The sequence below is a fragment of the Triturus cristatus genome, chromosome 3_2 (genome assembly GCF_964204655.1).
Source record: "Triturus cristatus chromosome 3_2, aTriCri1.1, whole genome shotgun sequence".
NCBI classification, from domain to species: Eukaryota; Metazoa; Chordata; class Amphibia; order Caudata; family Salamandridae; genus Triturus; species Triturus cristatus.
Genome location: NC_140584.1, coordinates 1,137,981,001 through 1,138,001,750, shown reverse-complemented (window position 1 = coordinate 1,138,001,750; position 20,750 = coordinate 1,137,981,001). Strand labels below are relative to the sequence as shown.

Below are 20,750 nucleotides of genomic sequence, written 5' to 3'. Positions count from 1 at the left end.
GGTTTATGGCTTGCTTGGTTTTCATGAAGTAGTTTGTCATTAAACCATGAATGGTGGTGAAGAGTGGATTTAAGCAGACATTTCTAAATCCACTCTTATGCATAAAGATTAATTAGTGACGGCCTCTGTTTGGATGAAATCTAGATATTTGTATTTCACATAAATTATGTTGTATGTGTGAAATAAAAACATGTACCTGTGAAAACTGGGTTTATACCAGTATGTCTGTGCAATAAAAGCAAATGTAATAATATCTAATTTTATATGTATATATATGTATATATCTCTTCTATAAATTTATTTTTCAGGTCTTGTGCACCGAGTCCTGTAATGGTGGCTATAATATTTTTCCCCATATTTTGGGCACCCATTCAGAGCTCTCAGTCCTGCAGGAATAGCCAATTAGAATGCTCTATTTTCAATTCCAGTCTAGGATTCCCGTGGCACTAGATATTGCTATATAGCGCGTTCCCGTCTTATGTAAGGGGAGGGGGCCTGTGGCCCCCTTCTAAGCCTTATTAAACTCAAGGACACCATTCCCCAGGCCCTTTTAATGGGGAGGGGGCCCGTGGCCCCCGTCATTAGCCTTATTAAGCCCAGGGACACCCATCCCACAGGTCCACTACTTAAAATAAAGGGGAGGGGGGCTCACACCCCCTAAGTCTGGTTAGGCCCTTGGGACACCATCCCCAGGACCCACATCAATAAAGTTGGGAGCCCTGGTGCCCACCCAGGACACCCGTCATACATACCTTGCACTGCTATGATGCACTGCTTATGTACTCATATATTGCATGTCGGATGACATATGAAATCTATAGTGGTGGAGTTTTTTATATGCACATGTCATAGAAGTCTTACAGCTGCCGGTCTTTGAGCAGTAGTCGCTGGAGACATTTTTCTGCTGCATGTTTCAGTGAAGTCTTTCACCTGCACGCGTCAGTGGAGTGTTTCTGCTGGAGTTGTGGGTGAGGGGATTCTGCAGCAGGTGCCAGCTGGTCCTAAAGCCGGAAGTGACATAAAGTAGTTCTACAGGAGGTGCCACTGGGGTATTTCAGCTGCATGTCTCACTGAAGGCTTTCAGGTGCAGCTGTTGGGGAGGGGTTTTAGTTGTATGTGTCAGGCAACGTTTCCAGCTGTAAGTGTGAGTGGAGGGTTTTAGCTGTGTGTTGCTCAGTGAAGTATTTCATTTGAAGTTGTCGTTGAAGGTTTGCAGCTGCAGTTGTAACTAAAGTGTTTCAGGTGCTGCTGTCAGTGAAGTGTTTCAGGTGCAGCTGTCAGTGAGGTGTTTGAACTGCATGTGTCAATAGAGCTTTGCAGCTGCTTTGAAGTAGTTCATTTGTTGTTGTCGCTGAGGTTTGCAGTTGCAGCTCTCGGTGAGGTATTGCGGTTGTTGGAGCAGTATTTCAGCTGCGAGTGATGTCTTACAGCTGTATGTTATGTCAAGTATTTTAGTCGTGTTAGTGATATATTTCATCTTTAGGTGCAGGTACAGAGTGTTACCTGCTGGTGGCAGTGAAGTGTTGCACCTGCAGCTGTCGCTGGAGGTGTCACTGTCTGCACACGTGTAGCAGTCCAATGCCAGCCCTCTTGCCTCAGGTCCCTACAGTCTGTGCATTATGTGTTCATGGTTTCTGATTACAGGCATACTCTGGCTGTCCCTGGGCTCTGAGATGCTCTACATTACTCTACTGGTGGCCAGCTTTGGGTTGCTGCTTCTTGAGATGTTCTACACGGGGAACCCGGTGTGCAAACTCAAGGTCAACGCCTTTGCTGCAATGTCCTCGGTGCTCTCAGGTGAGAACCATCGGCTTCACTCAGTAAACCTGAACCTCGCCTGCTAACCACAACTCCTTCCAAGGCACGAACATCTCAGGGATCTACTCTGGGTAGTATCTTTTCACTGTCACCACTACTTGATTCTATGCATGCACCAATCTCAGGTCGAATGACATAGATTGCTCCAGTGCAACCAACATTCCCAATTCGCAAAGAGTGCAACAGGTCTCTAAGGTAATTTTACACTGACCTTCGTGACAACCGTCCAGTGCAGAAAGGTCGTTTTGTATCAGATTTTAGGTCCAAAGCTCTGAGTAAATACCGATGCAAGATCAGCAACAGTCCATCTATGTAATCCAGAAATGACTGTGCAGGATTGTAATTGATGCAGCGCAAAGGGCAAATTTTCATATTCTCCCTAGGTCACAGATTCGTAATCACAACTCATCCATACACTCATTCATTGGCGGGCCCATAACACCAACACGCACTCGTCATTCAATAACTCTCATTCAAATCCGTACAAAGGAGAAAAAGCGCTGGCCATGTGGGTACCTTATTACCTATCAGGATTAATTTATTTACATTATATACATTTTATACCTATGCACCTACAGAATCCTGACCTTAACATCAAGGCACTCCACCACTTGGTCGATGGACCAATTAGTTGGACTGGTTGATGGTGAATTAGGACCAGCTAAAACACAATTAAAGCCTAGGAAACATTTGGTATTTTTCTGTAATTAATTAAGGAACCACAAACATTTCTTATTAATAACATTTTTATTTACATAATATTAATTTCTCTACATTAGCATTTATGTACTACAGTTCATAATATACATTCAGTTTAATTTTAAAGAGAAATCAGACATTTAGTAAATAAGCATGAATTTAGAAAGTGCAATTAATTAATTACCAATTATCAAGCGTCTGCGACTTTCTGAGTAAACAGAGGGTTATCCCCATTCTCTGGTACAATTTCCAGGATAGGCTGTCCGACCTACAGCAAAGATCAAACCATCAGACGAAATATAAGGTACACTGCAAACTTCTGTCCCGAAAACCAAAGAAACCCAAGGCAAACCAATTAAACAACACCAGTTCAATGCAGACCCAACGCCATGAAAGATCAGCCCGATGACCAACCCCCTTTGGCAGATGAGGGCTTTTTATACCCTTTTTCCCTCTTACTTCATATGAACGTGCAACAATTTAGGGGTAGAGAAATGTTCTGGTTGGACCGTTCGGGGTTATCTGTAAGTTTTCTAAAGTTTCCCAGGGTAAACTGGTTCTCCATGAGACTTGGCATAGGACGGCACAAATTGTATAATATTCCTTTTGCTCCCAGGCGAAAGTTGCGAATGTAACATTTAGAGGAAGAGAAGACATTTCTCCACAGGTTCTGTATTGTCCTTTCCGCTGTTCTCACACCGTTGTCAGTTGGCAGGCAAACACGTTCATATCCTTGACAAGGAACACAGTGTCACAGATCTGGGGTCATTTGGAGATCTCCATAGCCATTCTATTTTGTGCAGAAATCCATCGCGCTCACATGGTGGCGTTTTCTGTAGAGACTCCATCTTGGGTACTGCGGCCTAGTAGGCCCGAATGCCAACTTAAGCAAAAACAGACATAACAGTAATTAAAATATAGAAATGGAGATTCTAATGTTTAAACCCACATTAATCCCAATGTATATTAGTATTTCTCTAGCTGTAGCAACATTTAAAGCGATAATACTCACCATTTTGTAGTCTTGGAAGCACAAACAACCACAAAGCAACATAAATCATTCAATTTATCTATTTCACCACAATCTAAGGTTAGTTTGCGTACCATCATTAATTAATTAATTATTCTGCCATGCAATTAGCATTTTAGTCCCACGTGTATCTCGTGTTTATCAAGGTGTAAAAGTTGATTAGTAAAATTTCACTGCAAACCTGTTGGTGCAAGTTAGATTTAGAATGATTACGTAATTAATTTCCTGCAATTTAGAGGAGATATACAACATTTTGTTTTACCTGCTCCATTATAATCCAGCTCAAGGAATGTAATCTGAAGTTCGTTTCTTCATGAACCCACGAGGGCCAGCGTTGTTTTGCTGTACTTTGTTGAGCTTTAATATTGCTGACATTAAATGGAGCTACCTGTCAAGACGTGAATTGTCACTGCTCTCCAGCAGACACAGAGCTTTCAATCTCATGCCGAAATCTTTTAAATAAATGAGTACAAAAAGTGTAATTTATTCAAAATTCTAGTAAGGCATCATATATCTTAAATAGGGAAGGTTTGCAGTGCTTCATATATCAAGCTGTAGCCTGGCATGTACATGATGTGAACTGTGTGTCTGGCCCTTTGAGTACCGCCTTTTTCTTAGTCTCGACCCTCTCTAAGGTGCTCATTATGATGGCAGGCGGACATGAGTCCGCCCACCATTATTGAAGTGGTTGGGACTGCCCGCCAGCCATGCGGAAGTCCCACCACTGCTATTACGATGCGCCCGCCAGCATTGCGGGCACATCCCGGCTATTTAACATTGCGGACAGTGCTGCTGGCTGCAGCACTATGCGCAATGTTAAATAGCAATGCTGTGCATGTTACTGCACTACGTGGCAGGTACCACGCGGTGCCTGCCAGGCAGTGCAGGGAATTGCAGCTGTGCAGCAAAACCTCCCCCCAAGACAAGGGGGCCTGCAACAGGCTCCCAAACCCAATCCCCGCAAGCCTTTCTATGGCGGTTCCACAGCCATGGAAAGGCTGGCTGACGCCAGCATTGTAATCTGGTGGGCGGTGCCTGCTAGGTGCCGCCACTATTTCCCTGGTCTTGTCCGCTCCGCCAAGCAATCCTAACAATTGCCTGTGGTGGAAGCGTGGCGGAACGATTCCCCCGCCATTGTAATGTGGCGGGGGTAAATTGGCAATCGGATCGCGGAGGGCCTGCCACCGCACGGCTGGCGGTGGCGGTCCTTCCGCCATCCTAATGACCCCCTTAGTCTCGCCACTCTCTGAGTGCTGCCCCCTCTATGTACCACCCCTCCATCGCCGCTGCCCTTCTCTGAGTGCTTCCTGTTTTAGGACTGTTCTAAGTGTTACTGCTTTCTCAGTACTGCCCTCTCTGAAGTCTGTCCATTCTTTCTATTGTGTTTAGCTCTCAGTGCTGGAGGGGGTTGATCCATGATGAGTTTACAGGACAGTCATATGAAATAAATGTACCTTAAATTACTCTAAAGGGGAATCAGTCTCATAGTTAGTGAAATTCCATCTTTCTAGTGTGTTTTCTCAAAATATTGTTGCTATGTACATCAGACATAGATTCAGCCCGGTGTTACCCTTTTAAATGATAGATATATTTATTTGAAGAGTTACAGTGACGGTCCCTCTTGAAAAACCTTTTTCTGTGCCGGTTCCCCGTGCAGCTGCCAGGGGTATAGATATGGGAAGCAGTGAAGGCTGGAATTGTCCTACTCAAATTTCATTCATACTGTGAGATTTTATTCTGCATGCTTTCTTAGTAGCCAATTCTAAATTAAGTCTGGGTGAACAGGGTTGAGAAGACCCAGGCTGTATTAAGGTTCTATTACCTTCTACGCAACCTAGCAATATTCTACCTATATTGATCTGTCTTTCAATCCAGTGAAGTGCACATTTCTGTGTGGAAGCACTTACAGTTCTGACTTCATGATTACTCTGCGCTCCAGTGGTCTCTAAAGGTGGTCTCCCACAAACACAATGTGGAAGTTGAATATGGAAACTCTTGCTTTTCTATGTAATCTATACATTGCATGGGTGCCTGAAATCCGTGCCTAAAAACCCATGTCTAATTTCCTCCTCACTGGCGACTTGTGACATCTCTAGTTGCCTGTAATTAAGAAATTACATAGCTGCCCGACTGCGATTACTTATTACCTTGAGTTCTGGCATCATAATTCCTGTTGCCCGAGCCAGCGGCAAAGGAATAGGGCTGGGCACAGAGCATAATTAAAGCTGCAGTTTAAACAGCGAAAACAAAACCTGTCGTTTTCTACTAGAGTTCCATGACCTTATAAAGGAACTCTGGCTTCTGCCCAGTGGTGGCTGGTGACATTTGAAAGTGGTGCGGTATAAAAGTTTGCAATGAGTGCCTGGTGGCAAGCGAGCGTGCGTGACTGTCATAACAGGGTCTCAGGATGGGGTTCTCCCCCCGAGAAAATCTTTAAAAACAGTGGGAAAGTAGTGCATTTTCAAGCACATTTGAGAAACCAAGAAAGCTAATAAAGCACAGAAAATGTTATGACATCAATAGGTTTCAGGAAGCTTCATGCGATTCCATCAATTAAAGCCAATACCGGCTTCCAGGCACCCTTTACATCTGCAGATTGACCAGTTGCGCACATTTACATTACTTTCTGGGAAGCAGGCACACTGGTAAGAAGGCTTGCTTACCTGTCTACCTCTCCCTGAGTTTTACGGCATGGGAGACTCATGCCTTACACTTCAGCTGACGCATTTCAACTATCTGAGCGGTTGTGTTTTCATGTCGTGCACTTCAGGTCCCCCCATTTGACCACTGGATCACATAAGTGACACCAGTCAGGACGAATGCGACTCGAGCCTGGCCACAGCAGAGGTCACGCGGTGTGGTCTCCATCTGCCCTCGTCTTTCCTTCGTAATTTTGTGCAAACAACGTTCGGCGCACGGAGACGAGACTGCTGCGCTTGGTGGCTCGCAGAGTCCTCATACGCACTTGGCCTGTAAAAAATTTCACGGAATGAAGCAAAAGTATTAACACCAACTTTGCAACAAAATGTCCATTTAGATTGTACAGAAGACACAGAATATTGAGTATACAGAGGTACTTTGCTTGACTTTTCATAATACATATCCTGGATTCACCATTATTTACAATGCAGCTATTCCTACCTTTAGTAGCCCACACTGAGCAATAGTTAAACTTTTAAAGGGTAACTCATGACAGATAAACAAATAAACAACAACTGACATGCTTGCCTTTGGTCAGTAGTGTGCCATATTTAAATTCAATAAAATGGAAAATGAGGGCAATAAATCAAACTGAAGAACATAAAATGCATTTTGCTGGGTTGCCATTTGTTTCAAGGAAGCATAACAGAACAAGCATTTGCAATGCAATAGGTCTCGCATTTGCGAGGGTTTGTGCTATTGACATTGTAAATGACACTGCCTTTTATTTATGTGTTTTGAAAACCTGCAAGTGGTGCGCATAAACACACACTTTGTAGGTTTTCTTAACACATACATAACAGGCATTGTCATTTGCAGGCATGCGTATATAAAAATGCCATGCGAAATAAAGTGTGCAATGACGCTGAAGCAGCAGGATCACCCAGGCCTCCACAGTGGTGTAGCGCAAAATGATGAGGACCACCCTGCAGAATGTGATGAGGGTCCCTGAGTCTCGGATATCTTACGATACTCCTTGGCCTGAACTGGGGCCCCATTGTGTGAGGGTTGGGGGGTTCCATGGTGTGTCCCTACCCACGTGGTTGCACTCTCTTAGAATAAGAGAGTGTCTCCCTTATGCACTCGGTGTGAAAGTTTAATCTTTAATCAATAAAGTAATTGCTTTATTTGATTAAAATTACTTTATTGATTAAAGATTAAAACTTTCTCACTGAGTGTATAAGGGAGACACTCTCTTATTCTAAGAGAGTGCAACCACGTCTTGATCATACTCAGGAGGACTTACCCTATCGCACCATCTACTGTATTACCATCTGTTAACAATACCCGAAATATTTTTTACAAAGGAGTGCGCCACTCTTTTCTTCACAGTGTCCCTACCCACGCCACATGGGTTTGTGTTACGCCCCGGGCCTCTATTCACGTGCTGAAATTGCATGCAATTCACAAGTACAGCATACGTAACAACCTTTTCACTATGGCTTATCATTTTGTGCTTTTATATAGCGCTAACTCGACCTGAAGGTATTGGAGCACTTTACACGTGAACCAGTTACACAAGGTTACATTCACGTTATAGGGACGGGCAGGTTAAGTGATTTTAATCAGAATCAAAGGATGTCGAGCTCACACTGAATCTAGAACCTCGTTCCCCCAGTTCCAAAGTTGGCCGCTCTGGATGCCACATCCCATCCCCCAGGGCTGAATTGACCATTAAGCAAAATAAGCACATGCTTAGTGCATCAAGGGAACGGGGGCACCACAGACATTTTCCATTGCCGGATTTACCATGGACAATATGGTGAAAAACTGCAAGCTGAAAATATAAAGTGGGGGCGATGCTTGCGTGAATTAGCCGCTCCGTCGTACCGAGAGGTAAAATGGCGATCCCACGAGTTCACACCGGGAGAAAGGAGGAAAGATGAACGTTTATGGACATCGGAAGATCAACACCATACGGCGATAGCAAATTCATGAGGTTTCCCCTGGAAACAAAGGAGAAACGGACCTTCTTTGCCTGAGACCCAGTACAGCGAAGAAAAAAAGAAAATGGCGACTCGAAACCGCTAGCAAGCGCTGCGAGAGGGAGGCACACTATGAGAGGTGAGCAGAGCAGACTGTAGACCACGGAGTGCCACAACAGCCCCTGCCTCAGAGCCACAACTAAGCAAGGGCTCAAATAGCGAAACGTGGGCAGTCGAGCAAGGGAGCGCCAGCACTCAGATACAGGCAAGGGCGCGCCCAAGAGAAGCGCGAAGGAGCAACCGAGTCAGTGAAGAGATACGGAAGCTGGAGGAGGTTAAAGGAACGATACAAAAGGAGAAGCACTCACAGGGTGAAGAAGAGCGGTACATCACAGGAGCGAGAGGAGGGGGTGCGCTCAGAACAAAAGAGGCGAAACCGAAACTAAAAAGCGCCCAAGCATCCGCCGCCATCTTGGGCGGAGGAGAGGAAGCACAATCAATACTCAGTGAGCCCAGCACACAGGGACAGGCAAGGGCGCGTCCCAGAGCAGCGCGCAAGAGCAACCCAGTGAGCACAGCTGGGGAAAATCGTGTGCAGGGGAGGAGACACGCACCAGAGGAGAGTAATGCTACGAGGCAACGGGCCACTCCCGACCGGGGCCACGCCCGAAAACCCACGCGATACTGCAGCCCACAACCACCGTGCCAGAGAGATCGGGGCAGACGGGGAGCCAAGCAGCTGAGCCTGTATACCGAGGATCAGTGCGAGCAGCGCTGTGAGGGGGAGGATCGAGGGCCCGCAGAGAGCGCCGGGCCGGGTGCAACAGGTGAGGGCAACGAGCGGAGGTACCACGGTAAGAGAGTGGCGGCCTCCAACAACCCCGCTTCCCCCCTCCCAAAACTGCCAAGAGAGGAACCGCAACAAGTACAAAGGGGTGCAATCCACAGGCACAGAAGTAAGCACAGAAGAAGGGCCACACAACCGGACGCAAATTGCGCTGTGCTGTACTCGAGACATAATCGGCCCCAGGGAGAAGAAGCATAGAGAGCTGATGAGCTCTTGCCTTATATATACCTCGCCTGTCTTGTCTTTCTTTCCTTAATCTTTCCACTGTCTTCTATACTATCTCAACCCTTCTATCTATACATTTCTATACAAGAAGTAACACTATGACCAGAACAAGAAGGACAAACAGCAGACCCAACCCGGGGGAATACAGGTATCAGTCACCTTCACCATACCAGGAAATGAACCCAAGCGGGAGCGGGATGCGCACACTAAGCGAGAGTTGGGGACGCAGAATAGGGCTACCAGCGCTCACCTACCATAGCCAATGACACAAACCAAAAAGCTTAACCTGGCGTCTGACCTAAAGGTAGTCTCCCTCAATGTCAAGGGCCTCAACCACCCAGTCAAGAGGAAAAAGATACTCGACTACCTGGCTTAGAGCAAGGGGGATGTGGTCCTGTTACAAGAGACCAAACTATCTCTGGAGGATACCAAACTAGTGAAAGCCAACTGGATATCCCAGGTAGTGTGCTCACCGACAGTAGGGAAGAAACGCGGGGTAATTACACTGACAACTAGGAACTCCAAATTAACAATAGAAGCACACCACCACCACGAAGCAGGGAGAATCCTGATAACACACCTGAGAAGGGGGGAGGAGAACATTCATGTTGCCAACATATATGGCCCTAACACAGATGACCCCGCGTTCTGGGAGGGGGTCTCACACAAGCTAGAGGACATCCCCCAGAATGACCTTACAGTAGTGGGCGGGGATTTTAACATTGCCCTAGACCACATACTAGACAGACAATCACACTGCCACTCTCAACCCTCAAATGCCCACAACACACTAAAGAACATCTGTACCAGATTTAACCTCAAAGACCCATGGCGGCTCCAACACCCGGACACTAGAGACTACACCATCTATTCCAACCCACACAACTCATACAGCAGGATAGATTACATACTGATCACAGACCCACTCACACACCTAATAGAATATACTGACATTGTACCTAGGTTAGTCTCAGACCACTCGTGCATCAGCCTACAGCTGAGCGGGTGCCACAACGAAGAAATCCCCCAAAGATGGAGGTTTAATAGCGACGTCTTGTCTGACCCAGTTAACAAAAGTAAAATAGAGGAGGCCATAAAGGATTACCTTAGGCACAACGACACACAAGACACTGACCCCACGATTGTATGGGATGCACTCAAGGCGACAGTCAGGGGCACAATATTAGGAATCAAGGCCAAAATCAACCAAAACGCTAATCAACAATTGGCCCAACTCGAGCAGGACATCAAAAGACTGGAAAATGCCCACGCCAGAGCCATACAAGACACTAGCACCCTAACAGAGCTCACTAGGAAAAAATATGAGTACAACAAAATATTGAGAGAGAGGGCCGGGTTGTGGGTGAACAAATATAAGGCCATTAACCTTTGCAAGGCTAATAGAGCGGGGAAGCTCCTAGCTTCCTACCTAAAGCACAAACAAAGACAGTACACCATCTCAGCCATCACCGACTCAAACAACAACACACACTCAAGACATAAAGAAATCCTGTGAACCTTCCAAAAGTTTTATCAAGAACTCTATAAAAATGATCCGGTCTTAGACCGGGAAGGGTGTACAAATTACCTGGACAGACTAGACCTCCCAAAACTAACAAATGAAGAAGCTCAGAAGCTAGGACAGGAAATAAGTACGGCTGAGATATAGATGGCGGTCAAGTCTCTAAAGGACAACAAGGCGCCAGGCCCAGATGGGTACACAGCCACTTTCTACAAATCCTTTCTGTCGCACCTGAAACCCACAATGAAAAAGGTGTTCAACCACTGTGCGGAGAATGGATTAGTATCCCATTCCATGTCGGAGGCAAACATAATCGTAATCCCAAAGAAAGGCAAAGTCGCGCTATTGCCCAAAAACTACAGGCCCATATCTCTAATTAATGTGGACTGCAAAATATATGCAAAAATCCTGGCTGCAAGACTAAACCCCATGCTACCTAGACTAATAAGCAATTCACAGGTAGGCTTCCTAAAGACCCGTATGTCACACGACAACACCAGACTCCTATGCCATATACTAGAGTGCACCACCAAAATAGCTGAGCCAGCAGTGGCTATCACATTAGATGCCGAGAAAGCTTTCGACAGAGTATCTTGGGCCTTCCTGGAACAATGCATACGGTCATTTAACCTTGGGGAAACATTCACACGGAAGGTAATTGCACTGTACAGGGACCCCAGAGCACGCATTGTAGTTAATGAGTCACTTTCCGACCCCTGCGCTCTACAACGCCGAACAGGACAGGGCTGTCCCTTATTCCCCTCGTTATTCCTCCTGGCCTTGGAGCCCCTGATCAGAGATATCAAGGATAACGAGCAAGTGAAGGGAATCAGCATCAATAACGTGGAAGTCAAACTAGCCGCTTATGCGGACGACATCCTCATTGCGACAGAGCAACCTACGACCTCCATCGCGGCCCTGATAGAAACCATAGAAACATACTCAAACCACTCAGGATATAAGCTCAACAGGGACAAGTCAGAATGTAAACCCCTCAACGTCCAAACCACTAGGGATGCATTGGGGGGTTGGGCCTGACCTGGCAAACGGGGTTCATCAAATACCTAGGGATCCATTTTGGTAATGACCTTAAGTCCACACTAGACCAAAATGAGAAACTACTGTTAGGGAAGACAAAGACTCTCTTGGAGTCCTGGTCCCCCAAATGTATAACCTGGTGGGGCAGAATTGAAACAGTCAAGATGATGATCACCCCGGTGATTAATTACCTGCTGAGCATGCTACCACTTCTACTCACTGACGACTTCCACCGCAAATTGGACAAGATGATTAATAAATTCCAATGGCGAGGCAAAAAGCGAGAATAAGCATAAAAAAACTAAGGCTAGACAAAAAATTGGGAGGATTAAACCTAGCAGACTACAGAACCTTTCAAACCGCATTCCTAGTAAAGCAGAGAGCCTACTGGATGTCACCCCCTCAAGGGTACACGCCGTTATGGCTATTAATCGAGCGAGCCATCCTAAAAAACCTAGAACCACTGGTGCTACTAACAGCCAACAAACACACACGCCTCCAGCCCAATATTCAAAAACACAAAAATGGCCCTGCTCAAAATAGAGAAGAAAATGGAGAACAGCGTAAGGAACTCGAAATGGGAATCCTTGTGGGGCAACACCAAGGTTAAGTATAAGGGGAAATGCCTGTCTATAGAGGCATGGAAGATGAAATGAATCTCCTACCCAGCACAACTGGAAGAGGAAGGCAACCGCATCACGTTCACCACGCTAAAAGAGAGACATAGCCTACCTGACATCGAGTTCTATAATTTCCTAAAAATCAGAACAGCACTAACAAAAGCCAAATTAGCACAACACAACCCATCAACTATACAATACATGACGAAACTCAACAGAATAGGCCACCAGGTATCGCACCTATACAAGCTATTACGCCCAAGCACTACCAAAATTAATGTTAAGCCAGTGAACTACTGGTCAAAACAACTTGGTACCACACTAAGCGAGCAGGAACAAGCTCTTCTCTAGGCCTCCCCCTGACGGAACAAAATCTCCACAGAACTAGCTCAGACAAAATTCTGGCGGGTACACAAGACCTACTGGACCCCGGTTCGTCTAGCAGCACTAGGCCTCAGGGAAAACGACCTGTGCTGGAACTGCGACAACGAAATGGAGGACCTTGCACACCTCATCTTCTACTGCCCAAAAATTAAAGCGTTCTGGGAGAAAATATTCATTTTCATTAAAGAAGCGCTGGTGTGCACATTAAAACCAGAGTTCTCTACCCTTGCCACCGCGTTTATGAATGCAGAGCTAAATTCACAGCACAACAGGGACCTGTTGGACCTCCTTCTGACCTCGGCAGTGAAAACGGTCCTGTCCAACTGGAAGGATACAGCTAAGACGACATTCAAAGGCTGGCTCAACTGGGTGACGTACCTCAGAGGCGCAGATAGCACCGCACTGTGAAACTCACCCTGGAGACCAGCAACTAGGGGAATGTGGGAATCACTGGACGAGTACCTGGACCCCTACGAACCCCCGTGAACTCACTTGAGAGGGGCGGCTGCCCACAAAACAAAACCCCACAGGCCCAGAATAGGCCCACGGCTAAAGTACTCTTCTTGTATACTATCTCCTCCCTTCTCTTTTCTATTCTCTTTCTTTTCCCTTTCAGCTACCCTTAATCTCCTAGCAAGACATTGGAAAGGGGGGCAGCCAAACATGTATAACACCTACCTGTAACCTCCCCCGTTGCCTGGATTCCCACAGGGCAAAACAATACAACCAAAACAGAGGCTTAGAAGAGAAGAGAAGTCACTCATGTAATCAGATAGTGCTTATTTGTTCTTATTTTACACTTGGTCTCTATCTGAAGCCCTGAAAGCATGCCCCGAAAATGTTTGGCTTCTACAATCAACAACATGGAGCACTGTGATCCCATCAAAAATGATAAGTATTTGTCAAAATACTGAAATCAATCTCGAGTTCACCATAAATTACAGTCTCATGACACAGTGACAACTAACTCCTGCTTGAGCATTTCCAAACCGCTTCGCTGGCACAAATCCTTCTTGTATCAGCCAAGGTCTGTTAAAGGCAGGTACTGATAGCAGCAGCTACATTCACCCTCAGAAACCATTAGTAAACACACACACGGGGCAGCTCCTTCCCTGGTTTCAGACTGCATGAAACATTGACGCAGACTCACATTTCCTGCTGGTCCTTAGAGAAGAAGGCATAGATTGTTGGCTGTTGTAAAATTCAGAAGTTCAGAATGCGGGGTGGCTTTAAGTGGGGTGGGTCCCTCCGGTACTAAAACCTGGCAGTAATTAATGACAGCTCTTGAAAGGGGCCCCTATCTAGCCTTATATTCATGTTGCTAACTTTAAAGGAAAAACACTGATCAATTTCTGAACAATAACTGTAAAAAAAATATTTGTCAGGGATGTAGTTACTATGTACATTTCAGATGTTTTACTTAATCTTGCTTTCCCTAAGAGTTTTTGCTTGCTCCAGGATGTTATTTAGTATTTTTATTTTTTTTGCAGTGTATTATCCCTGAATAGTGCCTACTGTGAACTGAGTCGCCTTTAGGCGCCTGTGTGATTGTTTATAAAGGGTCATGTTTGCGACCTCTGGAGTTGAGGCTGAAATTAGTGCTAGTTTCCCACAGTGCTTTTCAGTGGGCCATATATATTTAGAACACATGGTCATTCAATCCTTGGCCTCTCAACAGTGCGCACAGAGCAATTGACATGTTTGTTACTTGTAATTTTAATTCTATTTGCAAGTGTGTAAAGGAAGTACATACTTGTCAAATATATTGACAGGCTGAAAGTAATCCGCAGTGCTTAGAGGTGAGTGGGTGAGCAGGGATGGTGAAGTGAAAAAAGATACAAGGAAGTAGAAGCAAGAGAAACTGAAAACAAGGAGTTGTGAAAAAAAAGAGAGAGAGAGGTGCGATTCAGGCTGGGCTGCTCGCCGGGTCTCGGTGGGTGACTGCACGGCTATCCGACTGCTTTCAGTGCTGGCACACCTCGGGGGCTATTAGGTGCCGCTGGGTCCCGGCACAGTTTATATCAATTAGCTGAAGGGAAAGGGATTACTGAGATGCCGCAAGACGCACAGCAGATCTCAAGGTGCGAGTAATTTATTCAATCTTGTGTATTTTCTGTGTGTTTTTTACATCCGGGTACAAGCTATACCTGAAAACAGATGTTCAAGAATTCAAACAAACACAAATACCCACACATACACACACACACACTCTCTCCCCCCCCAGACAGTCATGACACCACCTACCGAGCAACACTGCTGTGTAGAATCCAGCCTCCCATCACCTGAACAATTGGTACAATGTAACACCAAGCACAACAAACTTCAAAAAATCAACCCAAGTTAACGAGGCTGAGGTTTTGTGATTCAAGGTGTGCGTGAGAGACGCGGTCTGTTTCATGTACCTCTATGTTTGTGTTTCTGTGTGCAAGTGTTTTGTCTAGTCTATGAGTGTGTCTGCGTGTGAGATATTCTGGATGTGTACATGTGCCCTGCTGGAAGTCTACAGACCCCCCACCCCACTCTGGCCTGACTCTGAGAGGCTGTAAAGGGTCCTCGGCTTATCTTGTGCTTGCACCTGGTGCCCTCGTGTAAAGCTGAGAGGTTAAAGCGCCGGCTCCGGAGTCACACACGTGGGTCTGCGGTGGGAGCCGGGGACCCCCACATTCTGCCTCAGAGTAACCACAGCCCCTCTTCCGCCTGGGGTGCTGATACCGGAACAGGCTCCTAAACAACGAGGGGAACACGGGGTGAGAATATTTAGATAGAAATGATGAGGGTAGAGGAGGGCGGTCCGGGGAGATACGCGCCCGCTTTAGCGATGTTTTGTGTTAGGCGTGCGCTTGTCGTCTCTGATGGGGCAGGGTGCCACTGGCATTAACCTTTTTGCACCTTCTGGCTGCAGCTCTGATGGGGACCAAAGACAGCCGTTGGAAAAGAAGGCGAGGAATAAAGTAAATTTAAGTGAAGAGCCAAGCACAGACATGTAGCGAAGCCCAGACCTAATACGTACCCAGGCCAGGCATCCAGTGAAAGGAAACAAAAGTTTAACAACTCCCCAAAGGAGACCTGCGAAGAAGCATCCGACGCATGACTGCCGTCTGGATTCACAGAAGCACAGGGCATCAGTGGGCACGCAGAGCCCCCACACGAAGAAACACCATAAAGACACACATCACCACCGCACAGGGCATCAGTGGGCACACAGAGCCCCCACACGGAGAAGCGCCATAAAGACACACATCACCACCGGTTAGGGAACAAATGTGTGTAACTGCCAGTGAAGCAGGCATGGCGAGCTGCTCCCTATCGGCTACCGTGGGGGTCGTTGGCGAGTCCATGGTGAAGCCGGAGGAGGAAGACGAGGAGACCGTAAAAGAATGTAGTGCTCACCAACTACAGATGAACACACAAAAGTGGAGGAAAACTGTAGTTAGGCGGTGCTGCTTCCGGAATAAACGGAAGTGAGTATTGGAACAGCAGCCAATGAAAAGCCCTATAAGAAGAGCAATGCCAGAGTTAAACCAATGGCAAGCAGCAGTAGAAATTACCTTGAGTTTCACCCAACATACTAATTACTTAATGCCTCGGAGAGGCAGCGCATGTGCTGCCCTATGCGAGACCTAAAAAAGTGAACTCTGGCATGTGCATGTGTTACTTCCGGCATAGGGTTTCTCCACAACATTCTCTTCACATTCATTAAGGGAGAGGATTGAAATTGATACGGCTCTGCCATGAAACAGGCAAGGGCGTGATTGAGTTCATTCTGTGATAGGGTTTTCTTGCACAAGAACTTCTTAAGCAATGGCAGCCTCTCCATTTCCATCACGGGGCCCTTACAGCGCCCTTCTCCGCTTGGCCAGTCTTCAGCTAATTAATGCACACAGACTATATTTGAAGTTATTACGGCTCTATCAATCCCTCCCTGTCTAGCGAATGTGTGCATTTGCAACACGATTTCCCAATGAGTGAGCCCCCCTCTTGGTGAGATAAACCATCAGCCCTCTGAAAGAAACCTAAAATATAAGGCCAGACCCGCACAATCGATGAGCCGTGCTCAGCCCCCCCGTCCCGCTAATGAAGATGGAGCGGCCGCTCGTTGTGTTTGTGATAAAAGCCATCATTGCATTCGCCGCAGAGTAACACAGAGATAAATAGCTCCCGCTCATCTCCACGACAGACCTGACATGCCCCATTTACTCCATTAAATTAATAAATTATAGGCTTTGCCTGACGCTGGGAGAATTACTGCAGACGCATAAATGAGAGAATAATGTCCTCTGTTACAGTGCTTAATTTGTAAAATATGAAGTGCCAGGGCTCTGACCAGGAGGCCACTGACGCTTGCACCACCCATCACCCTTGTATTCGCTGCCAAAACAACTACTAACCATCTCTCTCGCACGTAAATGCGACAGTTCAGCTTATTCCAGGTCCCCAAAGCTAAAGGAATGGCTGGGGAGGCGGGTATGAGCAATTGTAAGGTATATTGTATTCCTAAACAACAGTTGTTCTGCTCATCTCTAAATTACATGAGCAGCGCCACCATGTGGTAGACTGTTCTATGTATGGTGTTGACTATTAGGTGCCGGTGCTGAGCACCAGAAATTAATGAAGTGCCGGTGCTGAGCACCGGAAAGCCCTGGCTCAAATTAAGCACTGCGCTAGTCTGTTAACGAATGCAGTATTCTTCCACCTGTGCATACCTCCCGCCCACCGCCAACATAGCCAAGTCTCCACGCCAACATAAATGTGTGTTTTTTCAGCTCACTTTATGGAAATTTCTTACCATTTGATCAAAATGTGGCCAAAGCTTGACCTCCCGGTGATACAGCTTGACTCATTATTTTTAGATGAATACAGAGATATTTTAATATCCGCAGCCATATCCGCGGGAACCAGAAGGGAGCAGGCACACAATGCACTTTAACGACCGGCTTTCCACCCTTATTTATTACAGGATGAAACTTGCCGAAAGCCAAAATGCTCTGCACTTTAGCAATACTCTGAAAATTAAGCACGCCAGTTACAACGCATGACTAAGCACAGAGATGATCTCAAAATACATACCACCCACAGACGTTTTAAGGCATGGCAAAGTGGGCTCTGTGCCAGGGCCCCAGCCTTTCAGGGGCCCCCTGATAGAGCCACCTCTGTTCTGCAGAGAGTCTTGCTCTGCTGACCTTGAATAATTATTTTAAAACAGATTATTTTAAATACTGTTTTCCTATAATTAATGTTAACGTGGTTAATTTGTGAGAGTCTATTACAGACATTTTGCAGAGAAATGTTGTGTTTATGTTTTATGCAACACCCATAAAAAGTTTCTTTTAGATTAAAACAGGACGTCACATGTGAGAAATGGGAGGGGGCCGCAAAGATTATTTGCAGTGTAGTAGGGCTCTGCTGCTGCATTACAATATTGTCACTATCCCTGAATATATATATTTTATTTAAATTATGGTTTTCTTAATTAATACAATGTATTCATAACATCAATAATGTACATGTCAGACAATTTACAAAGAAGGTGGATGTTTTGCATGATGGATAACATAAATCAGCACATTTCTGTACAGTAATATAATATTGACAGCACAGTTCACTTTACACATTAAGCAGTTATCGTAAACAGTTCTGGATTTTCTCGCAAATAGATCGTGAGAGGTTCCCCAAAGTTAGCTGGTGCAGCAGCAGTGGGCAGTTCCTCAGCATATAGCAACAAATTGCCTCTACAGTAGACAGGATCTGCTCTCCAACGTTCCATGGTGGGTGTTTGTTTACTGTCCCCGTGCATTGCTCCCCTTCTTTTTGCAACAACATAATCGCAGTTAGTTTCTTCTTAGTGGATTTCAGAGGTATTTGGTGACCCAATAGACCGAGTTGTGGCATGCAATTCAATTTACACAACATTTGTTTTTCCAATAAACCAATCACCTGCTCCCAACACCGTCCTATTTTTTCGTATTGCCATGCTAAATGTACAAAATCAGCCCCATCCAGTGGACATCATTTGCAGTGCACAGTATCACGTAGCCCATATTTATATAATTTCAGGGGAGTGTGAATGGAAGAGGTGTGGCGCCGCGGCCAGGGCGACTGACTCTGGAATCTGGGGATCACGGTTCGATTCCTGGCGCCGGCGGCAGATTAGCCTAGCACCATGTGACTCTGGGCAATAGCGTGCTTAATCTTCCTAACGGCCCCCAGCGCCTAGAGACCCTTACGGTGATTGCTCGCGCTTTACAAATGTGGATATTATAGGCCTGATGAATAATGCGGAGATTTCCATTGGGTGTTAATAGTTCAGTAAGAGCGCAGCAGGATCGCCAGTCGTCTTCGCTTAAGGGGGTATCTAACAGTGTACTCCACATTGTCTCTGGCATTGTTTGATTCATACCTATTTCTGTCTGCACCTTTTTGTAAAGATTTGAATCCATAATGGTATGACTAGGGGTGGCAATTAATGTTTGTAGTGATTCTAATGTAGGTGGTTCTGCTGGATAAGTGGGATAGAGGACCTTTATAGCGGCTCGTAACCTATGGTACGATAATCTAAATAACATTGATTGATTGCTAATATATGTGAGGTCATCTGGCGTGATAAAGGTCCCATTAGGATATAGGTCTCCCATGGTTGTTATGCCCACTTGCGCCAACAATGTCATACTTTTTTGTAACTGATAAGTCTGGGTGTTGAGCTAGGGGTAGATTCGGGGTACTATCCCTGAATATTAGATGTAATACATTTAGAATTTGGACAAGGATGCCTGTGCACTGTCATTGACATGGCTAAAGAGGGCATGAAAGAGCTGAAATTGGATTATAATTTCAAAGCTGTTCCTATCAGGGGTCCCAAGATATGTTTGGCCCAGGGCCCCCAAAATCCTTAGGTTGTCCCTGACACCGCCATGACTTGTTTGGACTCGACAGCATACGCACTTCTGCCGCACACCATCTGAAAGGGCAGCACTTTACTTTCGTTAATTTTTAACTTGTTCCCCCTTTTTTAGACTACCAGGATGTTTTTAAACTCCTTTTTCTGGTCTTTTTAAAGCAGTTCTACAACTCATGATGCATGTAATGTATAACTTTTCAGAGTCTGCGTTTTAGTCTGTCGGTGTCCTAGAAATGGTTTCGCAGCATCCCTCGTAGACTTTGCTGCAGCCAGTCCAGATGCGGCCTCCTTGCTGTTACCAAGCAAGAGAGTAGCTCCAGGATTGGCTTGAGCAGGCAAACTCACCGCTCATTAGGAACTGGGGGTTGAGACTTTGATCAACCCCGCTCTCCTAATGTGAAGATGGAGAGAAGCCTCTATTGCGCATGTTGGGCTGGCCGTAGACTGGCAGCTGGTCAACCCAACATGTGGACTTTTCAGGCCAGGTACCTCGCACTCACTTGCTTCAGAGTGCTACTGGCGTGTGCTGTCTGTCAAAATTGAAACCCCACTCACTTCACAGCAGCTGATGCCCGCGATTGGAGGATAACTGCCGCTGGTGAGGACACATGAAAATGAATGCATGCAGAGGGTTTTTGAGGTAAAGTTAATTTAAATCTGCACATAAAAGAGGGATTAGGGGTCCAAAATGCGAATGGGGCATCACCCCAGCTCTCAAAGGCAGGAGCCACCCCTGCTTCTGCCTCGTTCCTCTAAATGGTCACGGAACTCTTCGGTGACTTTATATCGCACTGTAATGTAAGGCAGTGGGTACTTTATCCCATGTATGCAGACCACCTTTTCCTTTCAGAGAGCCCCGAAGGGCAACTAGAGCATGAAAGCGGCCTTGGTTATGGACAGGGATGTGGGTCCTCTCAAAATACCTTTTTTTAAATGACACACAGTAGAAAAAGTTTAAAGAACACAGCATATTTTGCTGTATATTTTAAAACATTACTATAGTTGTACCTTTGACACTAAATCATTGCAGAAAATAGTGACTTTTAT

At 45.8% G+C, this 20,750-nt stretch overlaps 1 protein-coding gene across 1 annotated transcript in view; it reads left to right on the top strand.

Annotated features, from left to right (window-relative positions):
• The window catches only part of LOC146859269 (germ cell-specific gene 1-like protein), a 162,711-nt gene that overhangs the window by 120,078 nt on the left and 21,883 nt on the right, over positions 1-20,750 (top strand). Inside the window, exon 5 of the mRNA XM_085649954.1 lies at positions 1,645-1,797. Coding sequence (XP_085506080.1) covers positions 1,645-1,797 — 153 coding nt within the window. The remainder of the gene's footprint in view (positions 1-1,644; positions 1,798-20,750) is intronic.